The sequence below is a fragment of the Gymnodraco acuticeps genome, unplaced genomic scaffold (assembly GCF_902827175.1).
Source record: "Gymnodraco acuticeps unplaced genomic scaffold, fGymAcu1.1, whole genome shotgun sequence".
Lineage (NCBI taxonomy): Eukaryota > Metazoa > Chordata > Actinopteri > Perciformes > Bathydraconidae > Gymnodraco > Gymnodraco acuticeps.
The window spans coordinates 70,915-89,435 of NW_022992289.1; the positions used below are offsets into that span (position 1 = coordinate 70,915).

At 43.3% G+C, this 18,521-nt stretch overlaps 1 protein-coding gene across 4 annotated transcripts in view; it reads right to left on the bottom strand.

The window, feature by feature from the left end:
* The window catches only part of ankrd12 (ankyrin repeat domain 12), a 34,565-nt gene that overhangs the window by 3,227 nt on the left and 12,817 nt on the right, over positions 1–18,521 (bottom strand). The window contains exons 2-11 of one of the 4 annotated variants that reach the window (XM_034207773.1): positions 14,195–14,308; positions 12,049–12,199; positions 10,277–10,348; positions 9,771–9,911; positions 8,295–8,498; positions 7,854–7,996; positions 7,215–7,362; positions 1,895–6,390; positions 783–881; positions 368–511 (exon numbers count right to left, since the gene is read on the bottom strand). In XM_034207773.1, coding sequence (XP_034063664.1) covers positions 368–511; positions 783–881; positions 1,895–6,390; positions 7,215–7,362; positions 7,854–7,996; positions 8,295–8,498; positions 9,771–9,911; positions 10,277–10,348; positions 12,049–12,199; positions 14,195–14,254 — 5,658 coding nt within the window. In that variant the 5' untranslated portion in view covers positions 14,255–14,308. Of the gene's footprint in view, positions 1–367; positions 512–782; positions 882–1,894; positions 6,409–7,214; positions 7,363–7,853; positions 7,997–8,294; positions 8,499–9,770; positions 9,912–10,276; positions 10,349–12,048; positions 12,200–14,194; positions 14,309–18,521 lie in introns of all 4 variants that reach the window. The other 3 variants (XM_034207772.1, XM_034207775.1, XM_034207774.1) reach the window with 3 other exon arrangements.

Consider the following 18,521-nt stretch of genomic DNA (forward strand, 5'->3'; position numbering starts at 1 on the left):
AACACAACAAATCAACACAACAACAACCCATCAAACACAACAACAACAACCAATCAAACACAATAACAACAACCCATTAAACACAATAACAACAACCCATCAAACACAATAACAACAACCCATCAAACACACAACAACCCATCAAACACACAACAACCCATCAAACACACAACAACCAATCAAACACAACAACCCATCAAACACACAACAACCCATCAAACACACAACAACAACAACCCATCAAACACACAACAACAACAAATCAAACACACAACAACCAATCAAACACACAACAATTAACCACTGTGACGAACTGAATGAAACGTACGTCTCATTAGGACCTTAAAGGTAAACATCGGTCACGTACCTGGACTTCTTGAGGCATGTTGTACACTTCAGCGTCCAATAAAACAGTACAGGCACTGAAAGGCAGCGTCTGATTGGCTAGTGTTCTCGCTGCCCGGTAATGGACTCGTAGGACTTCCTGCTCATTAGAAACAATCAGCTTTTCCTGAAGGGGAGGAAGACAAATTCATCTGATTAATAAAATGCAATAGTATGTGGTATGGGTGGTAAACAATCCACAGCAAGTATCTTTAATGCTCTGACATCCTTGTAAAGTCAACACAGTGAGAACCACACCGTTTCAAAATGTCAAGAGGCTTTCCAAAAACAGGTATTTCTTTAACAGTATTTTCCATTTCAGCTTCTACAAGTGGCACTAAAAACGTCTTGGAGGTACTCCACAACCAAAACAAAACCTGTGGAGTAAAAGTACGCACCCTTTCAATGCTGTGCTGCAGTCGGAGCTTCATGCGAAAGACCTCCTGCTGTTTGAACATCTCCTTCAGCTGCTCAGGTAATGATGGAGGTGGAGTAATCTGTTCAAACACACGAGAGAGAGAGTTTAAAACGTTATCATCGCTGCAAGGACACGCCTGATGACTCACCATGCAGATGTCAGCAAGAAGAATATATTTAACATTCAGTTTCATTTACTTATTTGTGTGATGATATATAAGCAGCACCCAAGAGGTAAGATATTAAAAAGGACCTTTAAGTGCATGCTGAGATTTGGAGCTGGACGATATGATCTATAATTATCACCACAAAGTTCATCTTTTAAATACAACATTATTTTATGTTGATATCATTTGTCCTGTGTAAAATGCCCTATTTTTTTTATCATATGTTGTCAAACTCATTCCTTTTTAAGTCAAGTTTTAGTTGAATAAAAGTCTGGGTATTTCAATCTTTAGTATAATCAAAACGGTAGATTTGTTTTGCCTTTATTTAGTCAGATTATATTGCTCACTGTTTGCTGCCACTGTAATACAGATATAGCAAGAAGCAAGGAATATGTGCTGCATTGAAAAATAATAATATCAGTTAATACTTTGTGTCTCAATCGTAAATGAGACAGGTAAAGTTCTTCATTGGTCTTTTCCCGCCAACAGTACTGCATGTGATATAGTCACAGTCGGTGTTAAAGTACGTTGGTGTCGCTGCGTCAGTGTTAGTCATGGAGAAAGAAAGGTTGTTGACGAACATATTTAGTCACCGTTTTTGTTAAGAAATGTCTTCAACATGTGCAGGACGTGGTTATTTATAATTAATGCCATCAGAAGAACACTTCTCTTCAAATCAGTTATACCCACTGCTGCTGTTATTTGGGGTTTATGTATTGTCCTAGACTTCCAGCTACTGTCTCTTTTGTTTTGTGCTCCAGAGATATCTTTTCACATATTGTTCACGTCTGTTTGGGACTGGGGAAGGGGTACATGTGGAAATGCGTAATGTGTTGATGTTTGTTGTTGTCTTTAAAAAATCTAATACAAATATTTCTGAGGAAAACAAATCAGTTTGACCAATATCTGAAAATAAATGAACTCACTGTTGGTATGCAGATCTTGCTGAGCGGGTTCCCATCTAAGAGGTAGGATCCGTTGAAGGTCACATATTCATCGTAGTACTGCGGGGGCTGCGGGATGACGCTGCACAGCACCTTGCGCTTCTCCTCGATCTTCCTGCGGATGTGCAGGAACTCGTAGTACGGGTTGGCCCTCTCCGTCTGGTACGGCTGAATCTCCTCCAGCTTCACCGAGTCCACGATGGCCGCCAGAGACTGCTGGCCTTGCTCCTTGTCCTGCTGCTGAGTGGCGGAGCATGACTGCGAGCATGACGCTTTGGGCATCTTTCTCTTGCGTGGATGGGGATGGTGGATGTCCATTTCATCTTCTGCAGAGCGACTCTTGAATTTAGCGCCAGAGGAATCAGAGTCTCGGTCTCCAGATTGTGGAGAGGAGCTCCCCGAGGCGCTACAGGTGCTACTGCTACTACTACTACTGCTGCTGCTACTGCTGCTGCTACTACTACTGCTGCTGCTATCATTCCTCGCTACCGATTGGACGATGCTCTGCTCTTCACCAGCTGAAGATGACTCTGGTTTCTCATCGGGAGGCGTCACCTCCATCGGCTCGGAGCTGGCCTCTGCTGTAGCCTCGGAGGATCCCTCTGTAGCGAAAACACCCTCTCTGGAATAACTCTCTATTGAAACCGCAGTGTAACTGTTCTCCGAGCTCTGCGGGACGTCAGTCACTTCCTCAGCTTTGTGCTCAGGGCTCGCACTATAGGACGCCGTTGCAGCTATATAGTCCTTTCTCTCCTCCTGAGCACTGACTTGACTTGCAGCGTCGCCTTCAGGTCTTGAGTTCTGGCAGTCTTGGTCATATACATCCATATCCTCTGAAGAACATTTTGACTCGCTGCTTGTTTGGGTAAATCCCGGCAAGGACTCTCCTGCAGAGAAGCTGGGAATGTGCGAACTCGTGGAGGGAACAGGACTTCCTCTGCCGTCTACCTCCATACTCTCCTCCTCTTCTGCTCCGTCAGCACTCTCTACTACAGGTTCGTCTTTAAGCTCAGACACGTGTGTGGTGGCTGGTTCTGTCAGCTGCTCAGTCTCGTCCCCAGAGACGGTGTCGTCCTGCTGGAGGGGCTTTGAGTTTGTGTCTATTGCTTCAGCAGGTAGACAAGCTGTAGGCGTGGATGGTCTATCTGAATCTTGAATGTCTGCTTGTTGAGTCTCTGTCGGACATGGTAGGTCCTTCACAACAGGAGTTGCAGAGGAAGGAGGAGATGCAGAGGAAGGAAGAGTTACTTCTTTTTCTGTTGAGCCCGTTTGAGAGGTACTACTCTCTGGAAGTGTCTGGCTTTGACTCTGAGGATCTGTGTTTGATATTGGTGATGTTAAACCAACAGGATCTATCCCTTCTCTCTCTGTGGCTGAGTCAGCAACTGCATTCAAACATTGTTGTTGACTCTCCTCCGTTTCTGCCGAGGTCTCTCTTGTTTCCGGCTCCTCAGTAGTCTGGCTCGGTTTAGGCAGACTTTCAGCAGCTTTACCTTCCGTTGAGGAGTTGGCTTCCTCGTCCAGAATAGCCCTGAGGTACGGAGATTCATGTCTGCCGGGAAGTAGTGTCCGATTGCTTTGCGGGACGTCAGGAAGACAATCTTTATCGTGAACAGACGGCGATCTGGTGGCTTGGATGACGAGGGAAGACTGGAGGAACGCCGGCTGGGAGTCTGAGGCTTCCAGGTTCATGTCGGAGTCGTATTCAACATGTCTGGGCGTTAAAGTCGTCGCCTGACACGAATCCTCCGAGCTAGCAACAGATATCAAGGAGACAGACCTGGACATGATTCCGCAGCGATCGCTCTCCGGTCGAGGCGATCTGGTGAGACAGTTCTCCACCGCTGACATGACCTTTGCGCTGATGGAGGGCAGAGTCTTCCCATCGAGCGACATTGTTCTGGGGCTGGTGCCATCCTTCAAGGGTTTATCTCTGTTGTGGATATCAGACGCTTCAGAGCTTTTTGAGCGCATGAGCTCCTTACTCAGGCATGGCTCGGTCTTTGTTCTGTCTTTGGGTTTGGACTTCCCAGGATCTGCCAGAGGCCGCTGCTTAAGCCTTTCCCGCTCTTTCTGTTTGATTTTCTCCAGGTGTTTGCGATGCCACTGCTCGATCTCCTGGTCCTTAAGGCTGAGCATTCGCTCAAAGCTGGTCTGCATCAGGTCATCGTTCACAAGCCTTTTCTCTTTGGGCTTGGCGTCGCGTGTTACCGGCGAGGCTTTTGATTTGGCCTTATCTGCATCTGTGTCATTGGCTTTGGCCTTGCTTATTTTGGCCTGCTGGGAGCGGTCTTTGTGCCGCTCCTTATCCTTGTGTTTATCCGAGTCTCTGTCCCGGTCTCTGCGGTCGCGATCTTTTTCTGGTATTCTCACAACTTCCTCCTTTGACTTACTAGATAAGGACTTGCTGCTCTCCGACAGACAGCTCTTTTTTTCTTCTAGAAGCAATTTCAGATTGGAACTTGAGGAAATAGTCCCTTCTTTTATTTTATCCCTCTTTTTTCTTTCACAGTCCTTCTCTTTTGTACGATCAGATTTGCTGAGATCTGTGTTCTTCTCAAGAGCTTTGCCTTTCTTCTCAGAGAGGGTGCGCTCCCCAACACTATACTCTCTGTCCAGCCTCTCCCTGTCGGACCGCTTGTCAAACTTATCTTTGTTTTTCCGGCTGTCCTCGTGCTTTTTAGTCGTAGATAAAGATTTCACTTTCTCATTGTCTTTGCAGTTTTTATCTCCAGGCGAGTGGGAAGCGATGGCCGCCGTTCTCTCTTTGTCCTTCCAGCGGTCCACGGAGTTCTGCGGCTCAGCTTTGTCACAGTGCTCCACTTTGACCCTTTTCTCCTTGTCAGGGTGTCTTTTCTCCATTTTCTCTGAATCCTTCTCCTTCCCTGGGAGCCTCTTGTCAGTTTTCTCACGTGAGCCTTTTTCAGAGAGCTCCAGCTGTTCTTGATCAGCTGTGATCCCACTTATGGGTTTCTCTTCTGTCTCTTCTGTCTCCTCAGGAATCCGCCCCGAGCCGTGGCAGTCCACTCTCTCGTCACGCTCACTCGGCTTTGAATCCTTTACCTTCTCCTCTTTAACAGCCGCCGCCTCCTTCCGCTCTTTTTTCACGGCCTTGTCCTTTTCCCGCTCCTCTCTCGGCCTCTTTTCCTTGCTGCTCGAGTGCTTCTCCTTCGTGTTCTTCTCCTCTTTGACAGGAGGGAACTCCGAGGTCCTCTGAATGGAACTGTTCTCGTCACCTTCCTTTTTCACTGGCAGATGTTCATCCGTCTCGTCGGTTTTGAAAAAGTTCTCTTTCCAGAACTCTCTGTCAAACTCCAGATTCCTGTGGCCGTCTTTCCGGGCTTCCTTCTGCCTGTGGTGGCTGCGCTCTGCCTCGTACTCCCTCCTGTGTTTGTCTTTCTCTTTGTGTTTAAGTTTATGCTTCTTCACCACTTTGCCGTCCAGGTCCGTCTTCCGTAAGGCACCTTCAGAGCCGTCTACGCTGTTTCCTATGCTGCCGGCGTCTTTGCAAGGACTCGATCGACCGTCGTCCCCGTCTCCGTTCGAGTCTTTCTGTTGATGTTTGCTTTTCTCCTTGTGCTTGCACCCCTTGGTGCTGGAGCCCTCGGTGCAGTAGTCTGCCTCTGTGTAGTGGTTGTATTTGACACCGTCCACCGGACACGAGCTGTCGCTGATGGAAATGCACATCTTAGTATTTTCCTGTTTGAGCGGCGTTTGTTTATCCGTCAGGCTGTGGTTCAGTTTTGGTGACTTTATGGACGACAAATGGAAGAGGTGGACGGATGAGTCGTCTTTCGGACTGAAAGACATCTTGAAAGAGTCTTCCTCCCGACCTTTTTCTGTGCTCTCTGACACAGTTGCAAGAGAGAGTACCAACGTTTTGCTGTTCTCCTTCCCATCCTCTTGGTTTTCCTTGTTTTTAATCTGGCTCTTGCTTTTTTTCTTGACTTTGCCTTTATCCTTTTGCTCAGACATGTCCTTTTTAGACTTTGTCTCGGTCCTGAGGCTCTCGGAGCTCTGAGAGCAGGTGGGGGAATTCCTTTTCTCTGGAAGGCTTTCCATTTCGTCGCTGGACGTATCCGAGCTGCAGTGGACACGGGGAGTCTTTTGCTTTTTGGACTTGGAGGATGAATCCCCTTTTCCACTCTGCTTTCCTGCTGCCACATGATTCCTTTCCTTCTCCTCTTTCCTTTCCTTCTCCTCTTTCCTTTCCTTCTCCTCCTTCCTTTCCTTCTCCTCTTTCTCCTTCTCCTCCTCCTGCTCCTGCTGCCGTAGTTCCCTCCGGAGGACGTGTCTGTCGTTCAAGGCTTTACCGAGATCCTCCTCCTCTTCCTCGTCCTTGAACTCGTACTCGTCCAGACCGGGAACGGATGATGGCGCTTTCGAGACGGGTTTGCCATCCGAGTCCTTTTCGGTATCGGAGTCTTCCACGTTGTCATCCACACTTGAAGGATTGACAGACGGAGGGTCTTCAGACTCTGCAGAGAAGACGACATCTATTTTAAAATGACACAATGAAAGTCAATAGCAGTCAATATTAAATCACACAAACATAAGTGAAGATTACACGATACATCTACACTGTAACATATTTAAAGTATATTATTACATTTCCTTTGGTGGCAAGAAGTACTAAACGGAAAATACAATCAGAATCAGCGTTTATAGAAAAGTAAGGGTTTAAACATACAAGGAAATGTACTCTTAGTTTAAAAGAGAAATAAACATACCGATGAAGAATGGGACTAAAATAAACTAGAATTTAATTACATTCGATAGACCATTAACCATGTACATAAAAAGAAACACTCAAATGTTATCACTTCCTCACTTTAGCCAACTTGTGTGATATTCTTGAGTTATGGCCCAAAACGTGTTTCGTGAGTTAAAAAAACTTTTAAACAATATTTTAATGTGTTAGTATTAAATGTCAGTGTTCGCCCCCAGCGCGCTGCTGCTAGGGGGCGCCAGCCGGGTACCAAAAAAATCAAAAGTTCTTCGCACCGCTGCTATGACTCCATCCTAGGGGAAACACTGAATGTTATACCCATATTTACGACGATGTATGTCAGAGTAAAGCCCTAAACACATTGTCGTCTAAGCCGTCTGGATCAGTAACAATTAAACAACATGCACACACCAGGTGCTTTAATAAATAAAGTAGGTCTTCTACTAATTGTGTTTATCTTTGTGTGTATGAATTATACATTTTTGGATGAATTAGTAGAAGAAATAAATAATTTATAAAATAATAAAAACTTTAAACGGGAGGTAGGCAAACTCCAAAGTACTCTCTTTATACCTGAAGAGCTTTCCTCTTCGTCCGACAGCGGCACCTCTCCCTTCAGAAGCTGCTCCAGCTCCTGAGAGTCGGCCACGTCCACCGGGCGCTCCCCGCGCTTATTGGCCTGGAAAGCGTTACCGCCGTTGCGTAGCAGCAGTTTCACAATCTGTATTGAATAAAGGAGTATTAAACCTCTCACAACGAACATCAATGTTTCAGACAAACGTAAAAAACAGAGATGGTTTAAAGTTAAAATAGCAGCAATCTTAAGATTTAAATTGGAATTGTGTAAACAACTCTCGTTTATAGCAATTAATTTACAACTAATTTCTAATACAGCATGACCCTTGTTGTTTTTAAAACCTAATATAGATCATTAGATGCAGCAAATATTTCTAATAGTATACACTTTATAAGTTAGAAAACCATATACAAGAAGTTGTTTTTAAAAACCTGAAACCAGCTCACAATATGTTCAATTTCTAATCATTAACTTCCTTGACTTAACTTGAGTATAATTGCTTTTTATGACGTACAATTTTGACTGCAGACCATTCCACATCACTCCATATCTCAAGATGAACCATAATCATTATAATAACATGACTACCGTTAACGTCTACATTATATTTAGGATTATTCGAGTGAAGCTCTTACATCTGTGTGCCCGCTGCTGGAGGCATCGTGGAGCGGCGTGTCGTCGTCCAGCCCCTGCGTGTTCGCCTCTGCTCCCGCTGATATTAACACCTTGGCCACATCGTAGTAACCTAGATTACAGGCTTCATGAAGAGGAGTCCAGCCTGAGGAGGGAAATAAAACAAAAAAAATAATGAATCAACTGATAACATAAAACAGCCATTTGAAATGTACATCAAAAACACAGATTTTTGTTTGTTGATCAGGCCAAATTAATTGATATGACATCAAATAAACATGCACAGGCGATAGTGAGATGCACACGGTCTGTTTTGATTATCTCATGAGACGTCACCTTTGACTAAGCATCTGTTATTCAGCTGTTGTCGGCTACATGTCATTAATAGCTTCCATGCAGCTTCGATGAAAGCTGTTAAATGATCACTTCCCGAGGGATCGTACCTGCAAAGTCTTTAACGTTGACGTCGGCTCCCAAGCTAATGAGCTCTTTAACTTGCTTGGCGTCTCCCCGGATGGCGGCCATGTGAAGGGGAGTCTCCCCTCGCTCGTTCCTCTTGTTGACCTTGTCCTTTTGTCGAGACGAGGCGCTGCTGGGGACTTTCTTCTGCACAGGGGTCGTTTGAGAGGGGTGACTGGGAGTAGAGTCTGTGCACAGGCAGAGAGGAAAGCACTTAATTGATGCTCGAAGCAGAAGCCTGTCACAGGTTGAGATAACCGCCTGAATTCATGTGCAAGTCACTGGATCAAGCAACACAAAGAAACTGGCTTCACTGAGAACAAGAAAGACTGTGCTTATACTATGTGTTGGTTTGATGTGGTACGTTTTTATTAATTGAATAGAAAGACATTTCAGTAAAATATGTAAAAATTGATACTAATTTCCTTTTTGAATTTTGAATTTAAAGCTACAGCCAGCAGCTGGTGAGCTTAGCATAAAAGAGTGGAAACATCTAGCCTAACTCGAGCCAAAGAGAACAAATACAGAAATATTCCAGAATCAAATCATTTTAATAAAGCATGCTTTGTATTTTTCCACAGATGTTGCTGGTAGGTAGATTGTGACAGAGCTAGTCTAGCTGTCCATCTTTCTCTCATTTGTTTATTTAAAAAGGAAAATCAACAGTTAGCTCGATAGCTCTTCCTTGGGCGGTTACATCCACACATTGATTATGGTATCGAATACTTTCATTGAGACAGGGGTACTGAGAATAAACTGCATATTATTAGACTAAAAGCTTTCTGTCCATTGTTCCCTATGCTAAGCTACGCTAATCGTCTGCTGCCTCCAGCTTCACATTACATTACATGTTAGACGCTTTTATCCAAAGCGACTTACATACTCAATACTGTGGAGAATCCCCACAGGAGCAATTTGGGGTGAAGTGTCTTGCCCAGGGACACGACATGCTGACTGCAGTGGGACTCGAACTTGCTATCCTCTGATTCGAAGCTCAGCGCTAACCCACTGCGCCACACGCCTCCCTCATATTGAATATAGACGTGAATGTTATCAATCTTCACAGTCAATTCATACAAGCCTATACGTGAATGTGTTTATTTCCCACCGTTTCAAACTGTTCCTTTAATGAGCATTTGATTGAGCAACCGCAGTGACACTGGTTTTACTGGAGTCAGCATGTATGTACTAATTGGTCTATTCTTACAACTATTCAGAACCTATTATTAACAAGAAATAAACCCAGCGAACTTTCCCGGTTACATATTACAAAGGTAACCGCACAATGTCCCTTATATAAAGCAGCAGTTTTTACAGTTGAACATTTCCTATTCTCAAATAACCTTGACATTTTAGACTGCATGTTCTTGAAAAGCGCCCGGCGGCATGACTCATCCCCTAGTAAATGTACTCCGAGCCATCTTGAGGATGTGGGTAAGGTGAAAGGGCAGCACACAAACCTGGACTGTTGGCAGTCATCTGCATTAGGAGAGCCATCTGTTTTCGCTCTGACAGAGGATACCCAAACAAAAGGTTGGGAGCCTGGGACTTCTTGCCCCCAGCCTCCTTTTTCACTTTCTTCTTGTCTGGTATATCTTTATCTGCAAAAGAAAACCAAGAAAGATGTTAGAGGACAGTCCCAAAGAAGATCAATTTCATCGTCACAGTGACACGTTTTCCCTCTTTCGCTTGCATCTGTTGAGAACGCAGAGAAACCGATGACAAGCATGAGGTTTGAAAAAAGGGGGAATTAAAAAAAGAAAGCATTCTCTTAAGCCAGCCAAGTGCCGCCCCCATCGCCATCATTCGGTCGTTACTAAACACAGACATGCGTGAGCTGTAACACGGGCAGATGCAGGGCGGAAGCACACACACACGTGCATGTGTGTGTGTGTCTTTACAGCAGCAGCAGAGTGACGTGAGTTGTCGAGGACGAGGGGGCTGAGGATCGGGCTGCAGCGATTACCTGCGTATATCCTGCAGGGAGGCACTAATCTCTCTCCCCAGGTCTCACTCGACTGGCCTGGGTCTGAGTCATCTACAGTGCAAAGCAGAGAGGATGGGGAGGGGAGAGAGGAGGGAAGGGAGAGCAAGGGAGGGGAGGTGGAAGGGTGGGAAAGCACTGCATTAACGCTCACTCTCTCTCACCCTCCTCCTCTCACATGTACTCAAATGCAGACACTCGCACTCCACGCACAGATTATGAGTCATGGCAACACAGGAGAGAAGATCCGACATGGTCAGTGGAGTCGTTACTTCAAATGTTTCCTTTATCTTCCGCTCAACACAGGACCTGAGAGGGAAAGGCTGCAGGAAGGCAAAGCCACCCTCCATGCTAGTTTAGCTTTACTGTGCAACATCAAATAAACTCCGTTTTTTAAAATTGAGGGTTCTCGTCTGTTAGGATGACGCAGGACTAGGGCTGCTCGATTGTGGCAAAAATCATAATCACGATTATTTGGGTCAATAATTGATATCACGATTATTAAAAACGATTATCCATTTACTTTGAAAACATCCATTTATTGGAGAAAGAAATGTGAACAGTATGTTTTTAATAGTTGATTACCCTGAACTTTAAGTAGAATTCAACTGAAAAAACAATACAATAAATAATTATAATTTTTTTTTTTAGATAAATCGTTTTATTTCGATTACGTTGTTTTCGTAATCGTTGCAAGCCAAAATCATAATCGAGATTAAAATACGATTGATTGCACAGCCGGACCACACAATGAAACGCTCTACAGGGGAGATGAAGGGAAATCTACCGAACCTCAAACAGAAAACACAGTACTGTAATTACAGATTACACTAACCTATTTTTAGCTCTTAATTCTGATGTAAAAAGTTAAACTTCCAACTAAATGACAGACGATGAATCGTTTATTTACACAAGTAAAATAGGTAGGATCAAGACATCCAGTTAACAATGTCTCCAATGTGAGGCAGAGCAATTTAGTGAAGCATTGTATTTAAAACATTACGATGGCCACCAGGAACTCAAATGGAGCAACTGCCGTTTCCATGCCAGGTCTTACTGGAGAACGCTGCTGTTGTTAACTTAACAGAACTAACCTGCCTGTGAGGTTTTTAAAAAGGTCTCGGGGGTTTCCCAAACGAGTTGAATAGGTCATTTAGCACACATATTCAAACAAGAGTAAATGGTGCATTTGTTGGAGATGTGTTTAGTTGTGGGGTGATACACATTTGGTGCCCTAGAAATGTACTGCAGCACGATGGTTTCAGTGCGATTAAGTCGACAAACTACCTCGTGCATCAGCCTGGTTTATCGATACATTTTTAAACAAGATTGAAGGTTTATTGCAAAACAGAATAAATATATGAAGGGCTTTTGGCTACAGAGACATCAGGATCTGACTGAGGAATATTAGGATTATATAAAAGGAACTAGAAGACAATCTAGTTTTGTGTTAAAGAAGGATTCCTAACTATTCTCACAACAAAGTGAACAGCCACAACTTGAAGGCAAGTAGAAGAATTTATGCTAATCCATTTTCTTTAAAACAACTTTGTTTATTTCTCGTTACTCAACAAAACAGTCCATAACTTCGTGTCAGATTTTGACCCTGATGCGGAATAAATTTAAGCCCCCTGACCCTACAGACAATCCCTAAAGACAACATGAGACGACAGGCCAGCAGGGGGCGCTGTGAGGACGTGGCAGCCAGCCAGCAGCATGGCTGTTGAGAGAGGAGCAGGAGCAGCTGCTCTTACCGGTGTCCGAGTCTCGCTCCTCGGCCCGCAGCGGACTGGCCGTGAAGGAGAGCTTGCGCTTCATGGAAGATTTGGATTTCCCTTCCTTCCCCAGCAACTCTCTCCGGTCCAGCTTCGGAGTTTTGGTGAAAGGGGACAACTTGTCTTTACTCTGTCAGAGAGGTGAGGTGGGGAATTAAAACAATTCAAATCAGGCATTTCAAAAACACAGAAAGGGTGTGGCCATGTGTGTGACTAAGGTCTGTGTGTGTGTGTTTATGCAAGTGTGTGTTAAACAATACAGTCATGACAGTAAATAAACTTAGGCAGCCACATTTGAAAAGCTGTGCTAACTAGTTCAACAATTAAAAAGGTTAAAGCTTCAGTTACGACTAAAGCTTTCTAAAACATGAGGCTGACAAAGTGCGGATGATAATACTGTGACTCTGCAACATATTGTTTGGGTCCTGCAGGCAACAGCTCTGCTACCATGACTCAGAGCAATCCTGTTACGAAAGCTGGGTACTCGCCAAGTGTGGAGTGAAAGATCAGGAGTGACTCGTTTTAATTTGTTTACACAGAAGGATGCTTATATTCTGTTTACATTGTTAGGGGTACTGGGTTTGTTACAATGTGAGAATTTGTGCAAAAAGTTGAACAACCTGAGAAATATGAAATACTAATAGATGTATTGATTAATGGCTGCCATTAAGGCTTAAAGAAACAGGTGTGACACAAAGGCTGCCCTTTACACATGGTGAAAGAAGCAATTCATACATTATAGGTTATCATTTAAAAAAACGGAGAGCATAGCCTGGGCTATAATTAAACAACTCAATTCACAAAACAGGAAAATATCAATTTGATCCCTCCCTCATGCAGCTGCCATTTTCTTTCATGGATGCAACGTTGGTTTTATTTTTCATGTTCATATAGAAGCTGGATTATACAAGTATGGAAGATGTGTATTAAATCTGTACGCGCGGTTCATCGTACGCCACCAGTGATGGCACCCACAGGCCTCAACCAGTAATGTCTGTATTTTATCACAATGTCTTACAATTCCAGTTACTTGCACTCTGATTTGCAGAGAAGGCTCTTTTTTTCAGTGCTAGTACTTTAGTGAGCAGCACTTTGGTGCAGTAAAATACATTTCTGGCAGGAGGACAAATGTCTGCAGTGTGGTGCTTCTTTGATCTCAGAGAAGCAAAGTGCCAGCTGTGCAAAGCTGAAGTGTCTGGCAGTGGGGAGGGTTAAGATGAGAAACACTTTGCCTTACAAATAAAAGCAGACGTATATTGTCCTTCTCATTTATGAAGAAAGGGATTATTCAGTTGTGTTCATGTAACAATACGGGACGTGGGATATTGTTCGTGAATCACATCTGAAATAATAATGATAAAAGCATCAATGTCAACATGTGAGGCTGTTTGAGCGCAGAACAGGTCAAGGTAATCACAATAGGTAGGAGGTTAAATGCGGTCAGTACCCAGATGCCTCTTAAACACAGATCTACTGTAACAGCGAGTGGGAAGTGAGAAACTTAAATCTGTTAAAAATAAATCTGATAAATGATGTTTGACAAAGAATACTTAGAATGATAACAAAACTGAGTTGTGATTGTTTGGTTCATCATTATTATTTTAAAGTATAGTGATGAACAACTTGTTGTAATTGAAGTCTGGTGTACCCGAAGATCTTCAATAAATAAATGACGAAACCAGATACAAAACGTATACACTGAGGGATTTCCTAACTAAACAGAGGACTCTTGCTAGGATGTCAATATGCTTTAGAACAATATGTTTACATCTGGAACAAACTACCAGAACCTGCAGGCCCGCTGCAACTCTGACTACTTTTAAATCCAGGCTGAAGACTTTCTTTTTGCCGCTGCTTTTAACTTAATTATTCACATCTTACACGGCAACTTGTATTCATCTACCTGGTATTCATGTTTTATTATCTTTGCTTTTTAATGTTTCTAATGTGTTTGATGCTCTTAATGTCTTTCATTTTTGTAAGGCACTTTGAATTGCCTTGTGTTGAAAAGTGCTTTATAAATAAACTTGCCTTGCGCACAGTTGCAACGTGTAGCCCTCTATGCCAACAGTCAATATGAAAGGAGGCAAAGTGATAAATAGTATTATTGCATGTGCTCACATACCTTCTTCCCCCCCTGTTTATCCACCATGGCTCCATCTCTGTCGCTCCCAGGTTTGGCCATGGTGCGGCACCTGACTAGCTGCGACAGCTACAGCTCAGTCGGTTCATCATGCACCTGGAGACAGAAAACCACAGCAATGAGAAACATTCCCTCGCTGCCACATCAGTCTGGGTGAAGAGGCAAGGACAAGAGGCATGTTTAAAATACAGCAACAATTAAATTCTTCTGAGACGGTTTACAGGCTAGACTCTCAGCTAATAGCAGTGGAAACAAGCCAAGTAAGGAAAAGTCAATTAACCCTGAAGAAAGCTGGAGTGGCCACTCGGCTGTGTTTAAGGATATACTTTGAGTACATCAGTAATCAGGGACTTTTAGTGACATTTCCATTCCTCTTCTTGAGAAAGACCATAAAAAGAAACATGCAGGGAATAACCACACAAGGCAGCATGAATCACAGCTTTAGGGACTCTTAAACTCTAACAGGAAAACATCTCTGAACACTGTCACTATGGTCTACTCATCATTGTAACCGAGCTTCTCTCTGATGTGGTTTGTGTCGGTGAAGTCACACATGCAGCAGAGTCACTCTGAGCGCCTGCAGTGACGTAGGAAGTGCAACACTCAGCCGAACATGCGCACAAAAGGCGACTTGGCATGTGTCAGTTAACTCGTCACATGAACATCGCCAATTTCAGTCACAAGATCTTCTTTGTGGTGTACTTTCCATGAACTTCCCCTGCTTCTCTTTTCTTTAACAGTCTCTCAACTGATTTGACAGAAATAGCATATTTTGAGCCCAATGAAAGTACTGCAAACTGTATATTAGGAAACCTGAGAGATTCGTTGTGAAACAGCCTCCACAGAATGAATGGGACAGCCCCATTACTCAATCTGCATCCAGTTACAACTTTACAATAGTCCAAACAAAACTAGAATGATTATTTTCTGTATTGCAGCCATTCACACAGAAAACAAGATTTTTACTGGGGTTGCCCACTCTGCTAGAAAGAAAATCCCAATTCAAGGGATTCCTTACAATTCTTCAGCAGGTTTCCCCCGTCGAGGCTGAGCAGTTTTTTTATTGAATAATGGAAGTATATCAATTAACCCTTTACTTGTTGGCTGGCTTCAGCTTCTTAAAATGTGAGTATTGACATTTTCATAGACTATCATTACAGTTCCCTGTATTCATTTGGGTTTTGTCCTGTGAGCCTGAGAAACTGCAATTGTAATTTCCCCTCTGATTTCTCCTTCTATATCAAATTGTAAAAATAACAATAAAGATTAAGCAAATTACTGTCAGGGTTTAGAGCCGCATAATTATAATACCCAATTTCTTTAAGCCAAAAATGGCCATTTATTACATCTTAAAAAGGTAGGTATTGGTAAGAATGGAGAAACCAGATCGAGTGCGCTAGAATTTGAAAATACACAACCGAACAGACTTCCTCACAGAGCCCCTCCTCCAACACACACGAACGCGCACATGACCAATGAGGGCACGAGATAAGTTTGTGCCCAGATGGAAGGCTGACAGACAGGTAGGCCATCCAGTTACTTTAGCCGGGCCGGCTCAGATGATTGGTCGTGCTTTTTACAACGCTACGGCTTCCACAGATGACATGTTTTATGTATTTATTGTCAAAGCATTTCATGTATTCATTGCTATCAGGATGTTAAGAGCATTCCATGGAATATAACAAAGTGTTTCTGAAGTGAATGACCTACCCCACCTTTAAATAATTAAATGTGCACTCAAGATCAGTTGGAAAAATAATGTTGAAACAGCTCAACGTTATGTACAGCTTTCCCTTTTCTGTGGGTTCGTATACATGTTACGGTTCAAAACCGACAGGACAAGGGTAGCCACAATCTCAAAATGACCAGCTCTCAAAAGTCTCAGAAGTACATGCAAGACTAGTTCTGTGCTAACCAACGCAAGATGTGACCAAATGCTTGGAAATGTGCAACTTGTTGTTTTTGAATAACAACCAAGACAGAAAGACAGAAGTAATGGACTACATTGTAAAGCTTCTGCCTTGAGAACCAAACACAGCGGACCTATAAAACAGTCAACAGTGACGGAATTAACTGCGATGACAGTACAATTCATCCTTACACAAGTACAGGTCAAAATCAAAAACCAGACAACTGTGGCTGAATGCATCATACTGTAGTCCTTAAAGTATACAAATCAGTCATGATAACAAGCCCGGACTAGACGTTCATAAACATCACCTTAGCATGCGACAATTATGTGGCTTAATCGAGGATTTATGGGAAAGTCACATGATTTACAAGTTTAAACCGCTCAAGTGCATCAGGACAAAAAGGCTTGAACAGAGAATCAAACAAAAGTTTAACATGGATTTTCCAAATATAGGTACCTGTGATTTGTGTATTGTATTTTCCCAGGGAGAATGTCAAAGTTATTTTCAGCATTATCTGACTTTAATGACCAAAATAATGAATCACTGAAATGTATGATGAAGCTAACCATTAGGCCAGTTTTTTTGTGTTACGCAATTAATCAAAGTTAATCAAGCTTTTTGTATTAAATAGATAAATTACAACACAACTAAAATGATTAAGCGTTCATTTAGACAGCTGGGTAGATCTTAACAGTCGCACATAACCGTTGCCTCGGCAGATAGAATCCAGTCCGTCTGGTTTTCAGCACTAAATTGCCACGAATAGGAAAGCTAGACTCCTCAGAGGAATCCAACATTTAGTTTCCTCAGATACCTTTACAACCTTTGCTGATCCTAAGTCATAGCACAGTGTTGACCGGTATCACAGCGCTGCAGCTGAGCTGAGGCCAGTGAGAGGGCCGTCATTAGTCAGCAGATCGCCGGTATGCAGCAGCATCGTCATTCAGGCGGCTGAAAGGGAGAACTGAGCAGCCCAGAGTGAGCACGTTGGTGTAAAGAGGCTAACGTAAGGGGGGGGGGGGGGGGGGGGGGGTATTAAAGCGGTATGGACAGGCCAGAACCAGAAATTACGCTGACAGGACTCCAATCTGGCCCAGAGAAGAGGCGAAGAGGGTGCGACTATAATTACAGAGGTATTTGGGCAATCGCCAGTTTGGCATTCTCGTTCACTGCCGTTTCATGAGCAGATCAGGGCTGCATGAGCTCCTGCGGGCGCTGCCATTAACCTTGGACTGTTTCAAGTCTAGATCAAACCGAGCTACAGTTCAGAGGCTGAGATTAGTTTGACATTGGATCCCTTACAGCAAAAACAGTAATAGCAAGAGTTATCTAACCCACTTCATTCCAATGAAACAGACTATCAAAGTGCAAAACCACGACTGTGAAAGGTTGAGATATCTACAGCAGAGAAAAAGGTGCCACACTAAAGACGGTGTAGTTTGAGATGCTGAGGCGAGAATAGAAATGCAATTCATCAATCGTCTAAAATAGTTGCTGATATACTATTCTTAAATTGTATAAGCTAAAGAAATAATGCCCAAAATCTATTTGTTTCAATTGTAGAATTGCTTTTCCATCTTTAAAAATTGATGATGAATATAATATCTTTGGGGGGAGGGGATTGAGAAAATTGTCACCGGTCATATTTATCTTGTTCTGAGGTTTCGCAGAACACGCAAATAACAGCATAATTCAGAAAAATGGCTGAATAAAATAGAAAAATGACAATAATCATTACTTTGAGCCTGTGTTTATAGACCAGTCGCTCCAGCTCTAACATACAATCCTTCTGTCCAGGTCACTCAAACCACATGCTGTTTGCCATGTTGCCACAATATTGTGACAGTTTTAGTGGATGACCAAAGCATGGTGGCCATCAGGGCCAGAGGTCAATTTACTTTTCAGATTATGCGAATGAAAAATATATAACACAGTTCCTAAATGATCCTCTTTAAGCCCGGACATAACGAACAATGAAAAATGTGGGTCTGAACTCTTCAAATACTAAATATACTGCAAGTCAAGTCAGAGAAATCCTGAGTTAAGTGCGATGGCTGCACTGCTGGTCCCTCTGAGAAGCAGATGTCTCTCTGTATTTATTTATAACCTGGTGTTCCTGCACTTTAACTCCACTGGTTCCTCACCAACAACAACAACCTTTTCCCTGTAGGGCTGGAGCATGTTGGCCCTGACAGCAGAGTGGCTGCTGTTCTTGCGTGTGTGCAGCGGTTTGGGGGTTTGAGGAGTTGGGGCGGTGGTGAAGAGTGTGGTAGTCGTGTAACTGGGATAGATGAAGAGCACACAGTACGGTAATCTGATCCACAGACTGCAGGATGGGACAGGGAGGGAAGAGGGCTAAGAATAGCAGGGAGCCTGACACACAGAGCGCAGAGTAC